General features: G+C 40.4%; 1 protein-coding gene across 1 annotated transcript in view; it reads left to right on the forward strand.

Annotated features, from left to right (window-relative positions):
- atrn (attractin) overlaps positions 1–15,669 on the forward strand; it is a 148,039-nt gene that overhangs the window by 119,189 nt on the left and 13,181 nt on the right. The window contains exon 27 of the mRNA XM_088002895.1: positions 8,605–8,712. Within this exon, the coding sequence (XP_087859021.1) occupies positions 8,605–8,712 (108 nt within the window). The remainder of the gene's footprint in view (positions 1–8,604; positions 8,713–15,669) is intronic.

Genomic DNA, 15,669 nt, shown 5'->3' on the forward strand with positions numbered 1-15,669 from the left:
TCTGTATACAATCGCTTAATGATGTAGTCCATTTAAACACTTAAAAATCAATTTTAATACGTTATAATTTAGAAAATTTGTAAAATCCAAAATGCCAAATTCAACCAAAATGTGACAGTGGTGGAATCTAATCGACTTTTGATATAAAACCTTTAAAGCCCGATTATAGAGACTTGCTAATGGTTTGAGTACAGTTTGATTAGTCTGAGACCAGACAGTAGCTCCGTAGGTAAAATGTGAGGATCAGTGAGTTCAAAAACATCTCTGCACAGTGAAGTGTCAAACAATGTCTAATCATTTTAAAACAATTTATATTCGATCTAACAGTTTTGCAGATTGTATCAACATGGCTCCTAAAATTTAACTGAGCATCCAAAATTATTCCTAAATATTTTTCTTGTGATACATGTTCAATAGGGTCCCCATTGATCTGAATATTCAAGGACTGTAATGATGTTTTCTTGATTGAAAAGCAAATACACTTTGTTTTCTTTCTATTGAGAGTTAAACAAGAATCCTTTAGCCATGTTGATAATCTCTGCAGACTGTTCTGAAGTTTTTCATTAACAACAATACTGCTTTTGTCTGATGTATAAACAATGCTGTCATCAGCATACATTTACAGATTGACTTCAGGACAAATTTCAGGAAGACTATTAACATACAAACTAAAAAGGACCGGACCTAAGATGGTTCCTTGTGGAATCCCTGTTACAATTTTGCAGAAGACAGATTCACTGTTATTAGTGACAACACATTGTTCACGATCTTCCAAATATGATTTAAACCAAGACAATGACCGTTGTGAGAAATTAAATGATGAAAGCCTTGAGATCAGTAAATTGTGATTCACCGTATCAAAGGCCTTTTTCAAATCGAGAAAAACGGCACCAGTAATTTGTCCCTTGCCAAGTGATTGTTTAACCTTTTCAAGCAGCAAACTTACAGCGTTCTGTGGAATGTTGACGTCTGAAACCAAACTGAAGCAGATGCAGAAGATTGTTACTTTCTAAGTGCAGTAATAGTTGTTCCAGAATAATTTTCTCCAGCACTTTGACATGACCGGAACCATATTTTATTTACATATAAATAAAAATCAACGCCTGTATTTCTTTACTTTCTCCTCCTTTCCTCCCCTTCCTTCCCCTGCTCTGCTCTTGCTCTATGCACTTTTTCTTCAGTACATCTGAAGGATGATTGAGAGCTCTCCAGCGACAGCATTTTTAAACAGGCCATCAATAAATAAACGCCTTGATTTAGTGGGCCAAGATGTGCTGCACATTCTCTGCGTGTGTGTGCATGTCCACGTGCAGTGATATGAGGACACAGGACGTGTGTGTGTGTGTGTGTGTGTGTGTGTGTGTGTGTGTGTGTGTGCGCGTGTGGGTGTGTGTGTGTGTGTGTGTGTGTGTGTGTGTGTGTGTGTGTTTGCCCGCTGCACCCAGGCGACTTTGCTCCTCATTCTCTTCTTTCCAGCTCAGGACGAAGGCTTTGAACGCCTTTGTCTTTCTCTCTCTCTTATTTGTTTCTTTCTCGTCTCTCTGCTCAGCTTCCTTTTTTTTTTTCTTTTGTTTTCATCTTCACATCTCGTCTCCCTTCAACTTCCTCTCCCTTTCCTTGTTAGTCTGCCTCTCCTACGTGCTCCTTCTCCTTTCTTTTTCCCACTCTTCCCTCCCTCCGCTGAGTGCTCTGCTGACGCACTCGATCTCTTTGGTGCACCGCTGCTGCTCACTTTGACAATGCTCAAAAACAATTCCCTCAGACAGCTTAAGTGAGACTTTGTGTGCCAGCTTGAATATAAACATGTTTGAATGCACCGATTTGTCCCGGGGCTACAGTCGTCGACTTGTGGCCTCATCGATCGGCCTGCTGATGATTTGACGTGCTTTGGTGATTGATAAATGAGCTTCTGATTATTTTTGTGCAACTCTTTCACCTGCTTCTTGTGTCTTTGAGATCAGTAGATGCATTCTACTTTAGGTACTACCAGTTTGTCTTGAGAGCAACACTTTTCAGTGTGGATGTTATTACTGTGGGAAGAAGACTCAAAACTCACTTTACTCTTCAAAGTGCTTCAAAAACATAAAAGACTGTCCAGTCAACAACTGAGAAAACTAGTAACAAATATGAAACTTTAACAAGTGAAAAATCTTCAATATTCCTCAACTATGTTGGTCAACGTTTCATTTATTAATGCTCAAAAGCATAATAACATAGTCATTTGTATTTTGACCAGTCAAACCAAACTGAAATATTCTATGGTGATTACAAGTTTTTTAAAAACATAATTAACCTTTATGTGGTGAATACAAAAAATAGTAATTTTGAGTTTTCCCCAAAATATTGCAAAATCCTTCTCATTCTGATCTTGTGAACCCAGGCTGTGTGCATCATATCTCTTGTAGGATTTTGCCTAATTATTGGAGGTATTTCCCAATTTTTTTTAATTTTTTTGTGTGTTACATTGAAAATGCATTAAAAACAATACCAAAACATTAACAATGAGCAAGAAGTGCTATGAATTTTAATATTGATTTCATACTGTTTTATAATCCATGCCCCAGTGTTTATTAAGCGCCGGTTTCCTCATGCTTATTGCAGTTGAGCGTTTCCCAGGTTGGTCTGTTGTAATTCAGTTTTGCCTGCTGAGATAAACTCCCTCTGTATTTGCGTGTGTGTAGGTGTGTGTGTTTGGGGTAATGTATTCAAAGCTGAGTGGTCATGTGCAGGTGTCTCAACCGCGCGTGCCTGTGTGCGTCCACGTCTATTCACATGTACTTCCAGGTTTTCGTATACAGTTTTGCGCTGCCGTGGTAAATGTTGTCAAATATCACTTCCATTTTCAGACACACAGTCACACTAACTGGCCTGCAGAAAACCAAGAGCCAATTTAAGAAGCAGGAGACATTCACTGTAGCGCTGCGGCGTCTGGTTATCTTTGGAGTGCTGAGTGTTTGCTGTGCTGCAGCTGCCTACTCACAGCACAAGATAATGAGATTTGTTGGGAAAATGTACAATATGCTCTGAAGGAGTTCTTCCAGAATGGCTACTCCTCCGATTTCGCTCCAGCTCTGCCGCCTTCTCAAATCCGACAGCGGCGGTCCAGCAGTTAAAAACACACGAGGCAGACTGGCCATCATATTCAGAGGAATGTACAATACTGGTGAGAAGTTTACATCATCGACATCAATAATTTTGAGGCTTTAACAATGTGAAGCGTTCTTTTTCCTAAATGGAAGGGTTACACAATTTGAAACTTCAGTTATTTTGCTGCACAAGTTTAAATTCATAATTCATTCATGCATATATGCAGCTTTGGAAAAAATGAAGAGCCCACTGAAACCTTCACGGTTATTCTACTAAATATTGATTTCTGAACTCTTCTTGAGTTAAAATATTACTATTGTTGATTCTAAATTAATATGAACTTGTTCTCTTTGCATTATTTGAAAGCACTGCATCTTTTTTGTGATTTTCACCATTTCTCATTTTCTGCAGATACTAAATTTTCACTTGGAATTTCAGAGACATGTTGTCAGTAGTTCATACATTAAAAGAACACTTTACTCAAACAAATACCTAAAATCAGAGAAACTGATCATTTTAAGAGGTCTCTTAATATTTAATAAAACCATCAAGCAAAATTGCTGGGAAACCTCCCAAATACATCTACCTGCGTTTCCAAAGAGACGACACGCTCGATTAGTGTTTAATAAGATCGTCCTACTTCGTGAAACAGAATACTACGTTGTAAGGTAAACCAAATCTGCCGTTGCTTGTTGCATCTCTACATGTTCTGCCTGTCAAACTCTTCATACAGCCATATGCCTAATTATGATGAATCAACATTCAGCACATCGACTTGCTCATTTCCACGTTCATTTCTTCAAAGTCCTGAAGAGCCGATCAGACGCTCCGGCCTGGTTCTGGTCGTCAGTCGTTGCCTCCATGTTTTGGATTCATTCATGCTTTGTGGCTGTGTTGGCTCTCCTGTTATCGTTCTATTTAAAGCTTCTGATTGCGTGTTTTGCGTGTCATGAGTTTATATTTGGTTTTCTCTTTGATGTGTGGAGCATTAATGAACTCGCCCCAATATTGTACTTCCTTTGCAGTGAGGCTTTTTCACATTCTGTTTCATCAGCAGCTTTATGATGCTTTATTAATCTGAAGCGTTGCTAACGAAGCTCCTGTTACTGGAAAATGTTGAGTTTGTGTGACATGAGCTTTGTGGATCAACTTGTGGGTTTTAAACATAATGGGGACGTTGGGTCGTGTTGTGAGGGGGAGTTCTGGTTTCTACACAGTCTGGAAAAGTCCGGAATTTGGTTGTAGTTACGGGTTGGATTCAGAATGGAAGAAGAACATGGAACGTTTTTCTTTTACGTCCAGATTTTAATCTTATTGTCTAAAAGTTTTTTTTCCATCGGTCACTCCATCCAGGCAACTGTCCATCCGCTAATTAGTTTTTCACGAGAATCTCTCAACCAAACGATGGAAAGGGATTATCAAGTTTAAAAACAAAAATCTGTTTTTATTCATATTTTATGAAACAAACAATGGCTTTTCTAAAATTAGCCATAGCCTTTTCAATAGATAATGGGAAAAAAAAACCTTTTTTGACATTGCAGCCGCCCACTCCTCCTTCTAATTGTTGAGCAGCTTTTTGCATGATGCCTCTGGTATTTTCACCCGTTATCCGCAGTGAATAATTTCTGAATCTTAGACGTTGGAAGGCCTAAAGTTGTCATGACCCTAAAGTTTCTCTCCCTCCACAAATTCACCATCAGACTGGCCTGGTCTCTGCAATATGTTAACATTACTTGCAGCCAGAAGAATACTTCAATAGTGAGCAGTAAATGGACTGTGTTGTTTTGGATTTTGAGCTTGGAGAAAATCTGACGCACAAGTGACATAAACAAACAGCAATGGATGATAAAGCTGCTTCTCTTGGCTCGTTAGGGGTTAATTTACACTTCTATACATGATGTGATGGGACAATGGAGAAGACTGCTGTTACGTTCAAGTTGTGTTAAAAGGAGTTAGCCTATCAGCTAAGCTATTCAAGGCTAAAATAGCATCTCAATGCTAACCATGTAGCAGCACAGACGCTCCTAATGCTAATGTCAGCGTCCACAGTCCACATTTTTAGAAAAGTTTTTTTTTTTTTTTTAAAGTTCCTGAAACACTAGAAAGCTGAATGGATATAAAAGCACTTTTCACCAATCTGATGGTTGAATAACCTCATTAACAGATTAAAAACGATAAATATCTTTGTTGTTGAGCTCATATGTCCATTTATTTATCTGGTTACCGATTTAAAATGCGATCGGTCGCAATCAAGTAATCAAGTAGTTAATCCTGTAATTAACCCGATTTTAAACGTTTTTTTATGGAGTCCCACCTCTACTCACTACTGCTGGCTCTTCAGTTCTGTTTTCTTAAAAACAGACCCTTTGTTGTTAGAAAATCCAAAATTAAAAAGTAATGATCCAATAAATGGAAGACACTGATTGGTGCAGGGTTACTGGGCTCCCAACTGGCTTGCCTGATATTTCTAGAAGCCAAGCTGGCTTTATCACTGCTGGTTGTCAGCCGGGGCGTAATGACAGGCAAACACGGCGCCACAGGTGTGACATGCTAAACAGCGAGCTGCTGTGATCCTGATTGGTCTTGTTTTGCTGCTTAAGACTTCAGGGTGCTGGGAATCTGAAATATCACCTCATAAAAAATATTGATGGCTCTTTTTGTTAAAGGAAAAGGACTGAAGAGGAGGGGGGGGTTCTCTTTTACTCAGATGTTTGAGCTGAGAAATCTGGAACTGTTGCAAGAGTTAAAGGGGGTTTGCGTGCTCTACGAAGAGAGTCTGTGATAAATACGTTTTCTTCAAGTTTTACCATAGAGAGAGAGTTTGCTTCAGGCTTCTACTGTAACCCTTAGAAAGGACATCATTCTAAGTGTCACATTTAGGAGAAAGGTGCTAACATGTCAATAAGCCCATTTGGCAGCCTCACAGAGGATGAAAGCACTCAGCAGATTAATTGAAAGCTGTCAAGAGGTTCACCAGGGGGACCGCTGGCCTCTCGCTGCACAAATATTTTATGTGCGATTCTGACTGTCAGCGCGCTCCTCAGCTGGAATTACAGCAGCCTGCACCTTGCTTCTTTCATCCCAACTCTTGTTTTCTTCTTCTTCTTTTTAATGAGACGAAGGCCAGAGGAATGTGTCACGCCACTTGCGATTGTTGGGTCTACAAACAAATCCGGAGCAACACACACACAAAGCCTCTTTGGTTCAGTTTGACTTCCTTTTGAGTTGAAGTGCCAGCAGACAGAAGAGATGATGATCAATAGTCAACGCTTTTTTAAAACTCTTTGTTGAACTTCTTTGGATTTTCTCCAACTAAATCTGATTTCTGTTCTTTTGACTGTTGTGGATGTTGTGTCTGAGTGAGTAATCGGGTATTTTGACAGTTTGGGTTTCTTTACTTTGGCGGTCAGTGATGGACGTGCCGCCTCTCATCCGTTTGTCCTTATGTTGCCCAGGCGCTGGCTCTTTTAGGTCAGTCTCCTCTTCCTCCACTCTAATTCTCCTACATCATCGTCTCTTCGTATTCGTTAGCTTCTGTTTCTTGTCCTCCTCTCCGTCCTTCCGTAATAACCTCTGCTCCTCCTCCTCCTTTGGCCAAGGTCCATGTTATAAATCAAAAGAAAATGAGGATGGGCCGCTGCCTCGCACTGTTAGAAAATGCATAATTACTGGAGTGAAGTTGGAAGGTGCTGGTTGTGTGTTTTCTAATGGACATGGATTGGATTCTGAAAACTGCTTTTTGTGTTGCAACCATATTTCTTTTTTATTCATTTTTTTGACAATTTAAAAGAAATTTTGACTCTAAGATTTGATTTCTCACCTCTTCTCCTGAATCCTCTTTATTAGGCCTACAACGAGCTGTGAGTTATTGATTTCAACTAAAGCTGGGTTAACCCCTAATTAATACTAGAAATGGTCCATGAAAGACGCTGGTGACCGTTTGTGAATGCACCACCATGTTTAAGTGCTACCACTACCACACTCTAAGACTCAGTATCAATGAGATGTTTAACATGATGTTATGGAAACAAGGTGGACCTGGAGTCCATCTTGGAATCCATTTTCTCAGAGACGTCTAGACGTGCTCAGTTCATCAGTGGCTCAGAATGTAGCTATATTTTTTTGATTTATAATGCCTTTCGGATCTTCTGTTCATAATTGGGGTGTTTATACGTTTAGTCTTCTCTCTCTTGCTCCGTTCTGAATTTTTCCTCTGAATTCTGACTTTAATCAGGATTCAAATAAAACAGACAATCTTTTTTTTTCTTTCCAGTGGCCCTAATTCTCTTCCGTATCTTTATATAATTTTACTAAAGGTGAAATCAGAATGGACTAAAGATAGTACTGCCAGGTAAAAACTTTACAGGACCACAGAAAAAAAAAAGCCCTGTAACATTGAGTGGTGTCTTTGTCTCTCCTGTTCAAAATACTATCAAGATTGGAAAATAAAATAAATGTAAAAAAAAAAAAAGAAATGCAGAAATCAAACATCCATATTTGGACTGTTTGTGTAAGTTTTTGGATGATAAATACTGTTGCCACTTAAAACTCAACTATCCTGATTTGTTATTCATAATTGCAGCAGAATTAGTTGTTTTTTATTCCTGAGGTGCTCTGCAGCAGAGAGGTGTGATGTGCTCATTGTTGCCTCTTCAGTCTCAAAGTTAAATTGATATAGACTAGACAGCATTTCAAATCTCCAAGACTTTTTGAAATAGATTCTCTGCTGGATACAGAAAGTTTCTCTGCGTCAAAAACAAACTGAAGCTGAAGTCGCACACAAACAAACTCAGTTGGTGGATTACACGCTCCTGTTTACTGAAATTCATCAAAATGCATCCACATTCCTTTGTTTGTCTTTATATTTTTGAGCCCATTATATTTAGAAAAAAAACTGAGCAGTGCATGATGGGAAGTGAAAAGCAATGAAATGCGGCTTTCAAAAAATAAAAACTCTCTGAAAAGTGTTTTATTGAGCCCACTTTAAACACGATACCCTGCATGTCCTAAAGACATTGGGAGTTTCATTGCAGGCTAAACGTTTAGCCATATTCTCCATTGAAAGTCCTTGAGAACTCATATTGGAAACCTTTTACACGTAAGCAATTCTGACACTAATCAGAACAAAAACCCATCACCTTTGCTGACATGCTCCAGCTGGGACTCGCTCAGCGGACGCTGTCATCGTACTTGATTAGATTCCAGATACTTAGTCTTAAATCACCCTGATTGGTAGCAAATGAAATCCTGACTGAGGCCGTCTTTGTAAATATCTCTGAATGTTCTCAATTAAGGAAGATCATGCAAATGTCTGACAACAGACTGAGTCGTTCCAGGAGGATTGAGCAGGTTTCCAAATAAGACGGAGCCTTTAGAGAGACGCCGTGTTCTGACACATTAACTCGGCAGCTGCCCCTGTTCCAAATCACCATCAAAGATATTTGGCTGATTGGACAATTTATAGTAATTATTTACCTGCCACTTACCTTTTTTTTCTTTTTCTTTTTTTTCTCCTAGCAACTGCTGAGGGAGATGCAGCAGATGGCCAGTCGGCCTTTTGCCACCATCAACGTGGCTTTGGAGGCAGACGAAGAGCCACCTGACCTGATAGGAGGAAACGTCAAGGTGAGTGTAACTTTGTCTCGAGGAAACCTCAGTTCAGCCCAGCTGATGTATCGTTTGGCATTGTTGAACCATGATCAGGGGAGCTCCTTCTGTCACTGTCCTACAGGAGCCTAGATGTGTAGCGGCCAGCCGCTGTTCAGAATATTGTGGTTTCTTTCTAAACTGACCTGGATAAGTCATGGTAGTTTCAATTAATTGTCACATGATTTACATCTTCTCTGATAACAGGATTTCTAAAGTTTCTAAGGTTTCTAAGTCTAAGAACCTAAATATCCTTGATGGTAGAGTTGATATTTGGTGCATTTAAAGGAGTTTATTGAATAATGACACATTTAAGTAGCTGTAACTCGTGAACTAGTTCCCAATTCTAGTTATAAATACAGAAGGCATTCAGATTTTAGGCATGCTTACATGTTTTATTCCACAGTGGAGAGAGAAGAGCAGGATGTCAAACTCAATATTCATTTTGGGCCAAATCAGAAATCTGAATGTTCTTAAAGGGCCGATTGTGTCAGAATGTATTGATAAAACCCATTAAATATCAATAAGTAGCTGTATCAGCATTCAACAAGTGTTTCTTAAAATAAAATAGTATTGAACATCTTTTCACTCCGGTAGTCCAGGATTTTGTTGTTTTTTGTTTTTGTGGGTTTTCCTGTAATCAAAGTCACAGATTTTGTGGTGCTAATCTAGAAATATTTGAAAGCACTTTCTACGATATTTGCACTAATGTACGATGTTAAATGTGACTTTTTATTAATCGCTGTGTCAGTCACGGACTACAACTTGACATCAAGTAAGGCTGAGGCAGCAGTCACTTAAACCCAACGTTTTTGGAAAATTTTGAGGAAAAATTTGTGTAAAATCAGAAAAAAATGTGGGGATCTGTTGATTTTGTGTGAATTTCATGGATTAGTGGAAAAACTGGAGGGGCTTACTGGTGTAATTTGGGGTCTAGAGGGCCACATGAAAAGCTGCGGCGGGCCAGATTCGGCCCCCGGGCCTCGAGTTTGACATGTGGTGTAGAGTATAAAGATGTTGTCTCTTTTACGTCGTCCATCTGTCCATCTGTATCTGCTTAATCCATGCAGGATCAATTGGGGGTTGGTTCCAATCTCCAAGGTTAAAGTGTTGGAGTTCACCTTGACTGGGAGCCATTTTTACTGCTAGTGATAAATACGTTCATTAGTTTTGGTTGTATTTACCCAAAATGCCCTGCTCTACAGTTCACTTCCTGCTTTTAGAGTGCTCATCAGTCTGTTTCACGTTTGAATTGGAACCACACCAGAGTTGATTTCAACCAAACAGAGTTGGCTTTTTTGATTGTTTGCGTTCCTGCCTCCCCAAATGAACCGGACCTTCAAGACCAACCAACCGGAGTTGGATTAAAGTAGACTAAGCAGGGCTGAGGGTATATTTAACTTTTGATGTGAGTTAAATATTAAACTGGAAAGCAAAACTGCAGTAGAAACCTTTAAAAAAAAAAAAAAACTTTTCATTCCCAGGTGGGCATTGCCACTTGATTTGAGGTGAAAGCCGGGACAAGATATACCAGGGGGAGCTTCTTCCTCTGCAAATCTGAACTTTAGGGGTTGATTTGATGCTAACTTTTAACTACCAGATATATGCGGTGGAGCTGAGTAAAAGTGAAGTTATTTTATTTTTTCCCATAATTTATCCTCTTTAAAGTTTGGCAGAGTTACAGGAATTGCAGCGAGGCTTTTGGTGGGCGCAGAGCCGCAGGCGAGCGTACCTGTGACTGTGCACCTAGTGATGAACGAACTCTGAATGCAGATGCAGTGTGGAATAATAGGGGCTGTTTCAGAGCGGTGGCTCGGGGCGGGGGGCCCCGGCTCTGACAGGGCCCATGCATCTCCAGGGATTTGGCTCCGGAGCACAAGGTTACTCCCAGCAAAGGTTGCGGGGGGCTCCTGGGAAGATCATCAAGAGAGCTGCAGGCTTGAGCAGAAACAGTTTTTTTTTTTTTAATGTCTGAACTCGTCTCTCTCCTGTAGACGTTGTGTCATCCACTCCTTTCAACTTTCTTCCTTTTTTCCCTCCCTGGCTTCTCTTCACTTCTTTTCCCACTTTCTGCTCGTACATTTTTTTGGAGTTGTTTGAATTGAGACATCCTTTCCCGTCCTGTGAGACTCATCTCCCTTCTGTTTCCTGGATTCTTCTGCAACAGAATTCATAAATGACAGCTGTATCTTTGGCTGGCTGGCCCCACAGTGAAAATCACTGGATTTTTTTGACATTTTTGGTTTGCCTCAGTTTTTTTTTTTTTTTTGCTGTTGCCGAGCCGTGAACGTAAAGAGAAGTAAATTGATGTCATTTATTTTCCCTGAATGGATTCCCAGTTTGTACAGCAGACAGTGTTGTTTCAGTGCAGGTGAGAACCAATCCCATTAGTCAATGAAGTACAAACAAATCTGAGATTGTTCTGAAATGTGAGTTTTCTTACTTTATCTCTGTCAGTTTCCCACCTCGGTCTTGGTTTCCATTAGTGTTGCTGCTCTTCTCTTCTCTCACAGATCCGTTTTGTTGTTGATCTCTTTAAGGCCCTGTGTGTTTTCCTCTTAGCTTTTTCCCCTCACAATTATCTTTTCGCAGCTCTATATTTATCTTTCACTACCAATTTATTTGTGGTATTTCCATTTGTTCATGATTTGTTTTTCTGCGTCCTTCAGGATGGCAAAAGTTTTCATGCAACTTGGCATCTTCCCCACATTTGGTCACATGACACCCTCAAAAATGGATGTGTTTTTGCAGCATTTTATTTTTGGTACTTGATGACCTTTCATGACCATCCATCGCTGCCATAACTTTTGATGACTTATCACAGACACAAGCTTGTTCATGCGTGATTTTAACTTTTTTTCTTATTTAATGGAAACACTGGAATTGCACAATACATATTTGTGTGTGTGTGTGTGTGCGTGTGTGTGTGTGTGTGTGTGTGTGTGTGTGTTTAATATTTGTAGAATGTCAACAAATATTTGCTCACTTTTGTAATGGAGACACAGACGTCTTCGTCTCTTTCCTGGTGTCTTCTCTCCTCTTGTCCATCATCTCTCGTGTTTCCTCTAATTTACTCTCCCTCCTGGCCCTTATCAGTTGCCTGGGCTTCCTGTTTTTTTGGCCTTATCTGCTGGTTCTCTGTATGCGAAGGGCTTTTATTTTATTTATTTATTTTATTTTTTGCAGTGTTTATGAGTTTGTGTGGGTGTCGCCCTGTGCGTGCATGTTTGCATTTTGTCATAAAGAGAAAAAGATGAAACTTGCTGTTAAATCCAGCCGGCCTCCTCCTCCGTCTTTTGCATTACCTTTTCTTCTCCTGACTCTAGACCTTTTTTTTTCTTGCCTTTCTTCCCAGCCTGCTCTCCTCCTCTCCATCAGGGCTAAAGCAGCCCAGGAGCAGAGATCCAATTTAGATCTTCCTCTTCAGCTTTCTGTGCCATCACCTGCTCAGACTGTGAGTGCGCTCTATCCTATCTCCTCCCCAACTCGGATTGAGCAGCATTGGACGCGGGTTATTCCCCTTGTTTTCATGCCTGTTTTTTTTTTTTTTTTTTTTATCAGGATGCCACGGTAGTATATTAAGACCTGCAATCGGAATGTATAAAAAGCCGAGCACCGCACAGGGAGTTGAAAATCATTAAAGTTGTTTATGCTTTTCTGATGGAAAGTCCAAACTTGCTTCCTCAATGAGATATATACACTTGGTTTGTGCCAAATGAGGCCTGCAGCTCCAGCATCGCAAACAGATGATTACTTTGTGACACTTTCTTTTCTGCTTTTATTCTGAGACACAGACGGGGACAAGAGGAAAGTGGGACGTGTGTGTGTGTGTGTGCGTGCGTGTGTGTGGGCAGAAAGAGGACTGTTTTTATCTGCTGTAATTGTGCTGTGCTGTCAGCACCTTCACTCACAAGGTTCTGTTGAATTGTAGCTACTTGGCTGGGTTTTCTACAGGGCTTCATGTTTACATGCTTAAATGCCTTGAAGGCTTCCCTTATCGGGTTCTAAACCATTTCTATGCAGACTGGGGATATTTTTTTTTCCCATGTTAGAAAATGTGTGGAAAGAGAAAATAATGTCTGAGAAAATACAGCTGGAGTCAGATGTTGGTGTACACATTGATTTCTCACAAATAGTCTCTTAGAAAAGGTTGATGGAAACGTGGGACTTCAAATCGACTTCCACAATTTCGCAAAGAAGTTTTTACGATCGCTTTTGGGTTTTCTGAAAAAGAGTCGGCGGTAAATAAACCAGTAAATAAAAACATGCCTAATTTACGTCTATTTTTGTTTTTCTTTCTCTTATTGTTAAGGTAAGGTAATTTTATTTATATAGCACATCCTCAGCAATGAGGCAGTTTAAAGTGCTTTACATGAATTAGAAGGAAATACAAACGAAACAATAAATCAAAGGAAAGAGCAAAAAGAGAAAAAAAAAGTAGGCATAAACTGAATGTTGGTTCTTCATGTTTGATTCTATGAAGTAAGGCGGTGCTAAATGTTGATCTAAAGCACATTAACTAAATGTTCCTGTTCTGGTTTCCAAGTTTGTTCTAATTCCTGATCTGGGTTACAAGATAATTATAAATACTCCATAATGTATTAAGGATTTATTAGTTATTGGCAACATTTTAAGATTTCGCTCAAAATTTGCATGACAATTGGTCACTGTCTGAAGTTCAGTCAGACCAAACTTCTTTCATTTTAAGTTGGTTAAAATTACCAAAAAAATTGTCAGAAATTTATTTGTCTATACCTTCAAAATCAGATGTTTATATTTGTATTCTCAATATCTGGTAGCATCGCCTTTGAGCTGTATGACTTGTGTCACATGTTCTAGGCTTCCTCATGCTTCACATAATGGCTTGCTGAAGTTCCTCATCAGACTAGCCAGCAGCAATTAGCAAACATCTGGTGGACCTAAACATCTGCTGACTTCGTTATAGGAGCTACTACTCAATGAAATGTTGGTTAAAAACATTGTTAAAGGGTTAATAGAGGAGCCATGTTGTGATGACTTCCTGAAGGCGGAGTTTCAGAAAGAGCAGGAGCTTCTTAAAGAGACAGAGGTCCAATGTCAAGGCGTTAAGTTACAAAGTCAACTTTATTTTAAGTCATATTTGATATAAATAGCATTTTTGTAACAAGTGAAGGTAACATAGTTACTTGATTGTGCTATAAAATGACATCATGTGGCTGGAAAATGCTTCTGCATGTGAAGCTCCAATTAACTCAAATGTGTCCGTTAACCTGGGGTTTCCAAAGCCCTCACAGTTTAAAAAGATAGTAGTCACTCTGTATGCAAACTTCTGACCTTGAAGACAGTAATACATAAATCTCACATATTTTTCTCTCGTTCTTGTGGCTTTTAGCAAATTGAAATAATGTTGGTGATTCTAACTGCCCTAAATAAGAGGGGAAGGTGTAGCTGTCTGCTTATTCAGCGTACACAAACTGCTGCTGTCAACTGTGCACACAGCTTGTTTTTCCAGCTTGTTGTCTTGCGTAGCTCCAGCCACCGTCGTAATCTCCCGATTTCTTGGCAAAGAAAAGGAGTAAAAACTCCTGGAAGTTCCCTCAGTGGTGCCGTCTGTGGTGAGACCTAACAACGCGCTCTGGCTGCTGCTGAGGAACACGCGATGAAAGGCGAGCTTAGTGTGCCCACATCAGTGCCCGTGTGTGTGTGTGTGTGTGCGTGTGCGCGTGTGTGTGTGCATCTGTGTGTAATACCTTGTGGGGACGATTCTCCTGACATATACTACGTTGTGGGGACCAATCGCTCCTTGTGGGGACCGGAGCCTGGTCCCCACGAGGGGAAACCCTGTTTGGGTCAGGGGTCAGAGTTAGGGCTAAGGTGTGAATTGAGTTTTGGTTGGTTAGGGTTAGGAAAAGGGTAAAGGTCAGGTTTAGGCTGTAGAAATGAATGGAAGTCAATGGAAAGTCCCCACAAAGATAGCAACACAAACGTGTGTGTGTGTGTGTGTGTGTGTGTGTGTGTGTGTGTGTGTGTGTGTGTGTGTGTGTGTGTGTGTGTGTGTGTAGGCTCAGCAGCGATCCCACGTGCTGCTGGGCTAATTACTGAAGGTAATTTAACAAAACCTTTCGCCGCTCTGCCTGGCCGGTCTAGATAAGTCTCCAGAGTGGTGATGTTGGGGGTGGCGACTTGCGAGTGGCGGGCTGGAATCCTATAAAACAAAGGCATCTGCTGGGGAATGCTATTAAGATACAGGACCACCGGAAAAGACTCTACCTTTGGGGAAACATCTTAAAGAGAAAGAGCCGGCACAGAGAATTTAAAACCAGCAGGTAATTGAATTTTCTCTGGGTTTGATCCGCCCCACACTGAAGATGAAATGTGTGTGTAAAAGGGGACGCAGAGGTTGGTTTTTTCTAACAAATACAAATGTGAGCCGCCTGTCTCATAGTTTCAGGTGGAAATTGAACTTCTGGTTGTGTGGTGACGAGTGCCTTGCATGTCCTGTTGAAGGGAAAGTAATCCCACACCGTCTGACAAGTCTCCTCTGATTCCAGATATGATCTTCCAGATCTTTTCATCTCCCATGTGCATATCTGATGTCGTGAATGAGGGGATGCGATGGGTGCATGTACGCAGTGCAGTGGAAATGGGGTTTGGCAGACGAGCATTAAAACAGTCCTAAGCTGTGAAATTAAAACGCGTCAGCCTCTCCACCTTTGCTTTATTCCACAAGGTGTGCAGGTTCGTTGGTGTGATCAGACACAGCTCGTTATTTTTCTAGTGTAAAGACGGTAAAGTGAGATGTACGTGTAACCCAAGGCCAACCCGGGCCTGGAGACGCAACCTAAACAAGCCGGGTTTGTTATTTTTTGGTAGGATCCGGTTTAATACTTCCACTTTTGAAACAAAATTAGCCAGCTGGGAGATTACAAAACCTGAGGCTAAATGGAAACAAGATTT

This window comes from Poecilia mexicana, unplaced genomic scaffold (assembly GCF_051168715.1).
Source record: "Poecilia mexicana isolate PSO_F unplaced genomic scaffold, ASM5116871v1 scaffold_22, whole genome shotgun sequence".
Lineage (NCBI taxonomy): Eukaryota > Metazoa > Chordata > Actinopteri > Cyprinodontiformes > Poeciliidae > Poecilia > Poecilia mexicana.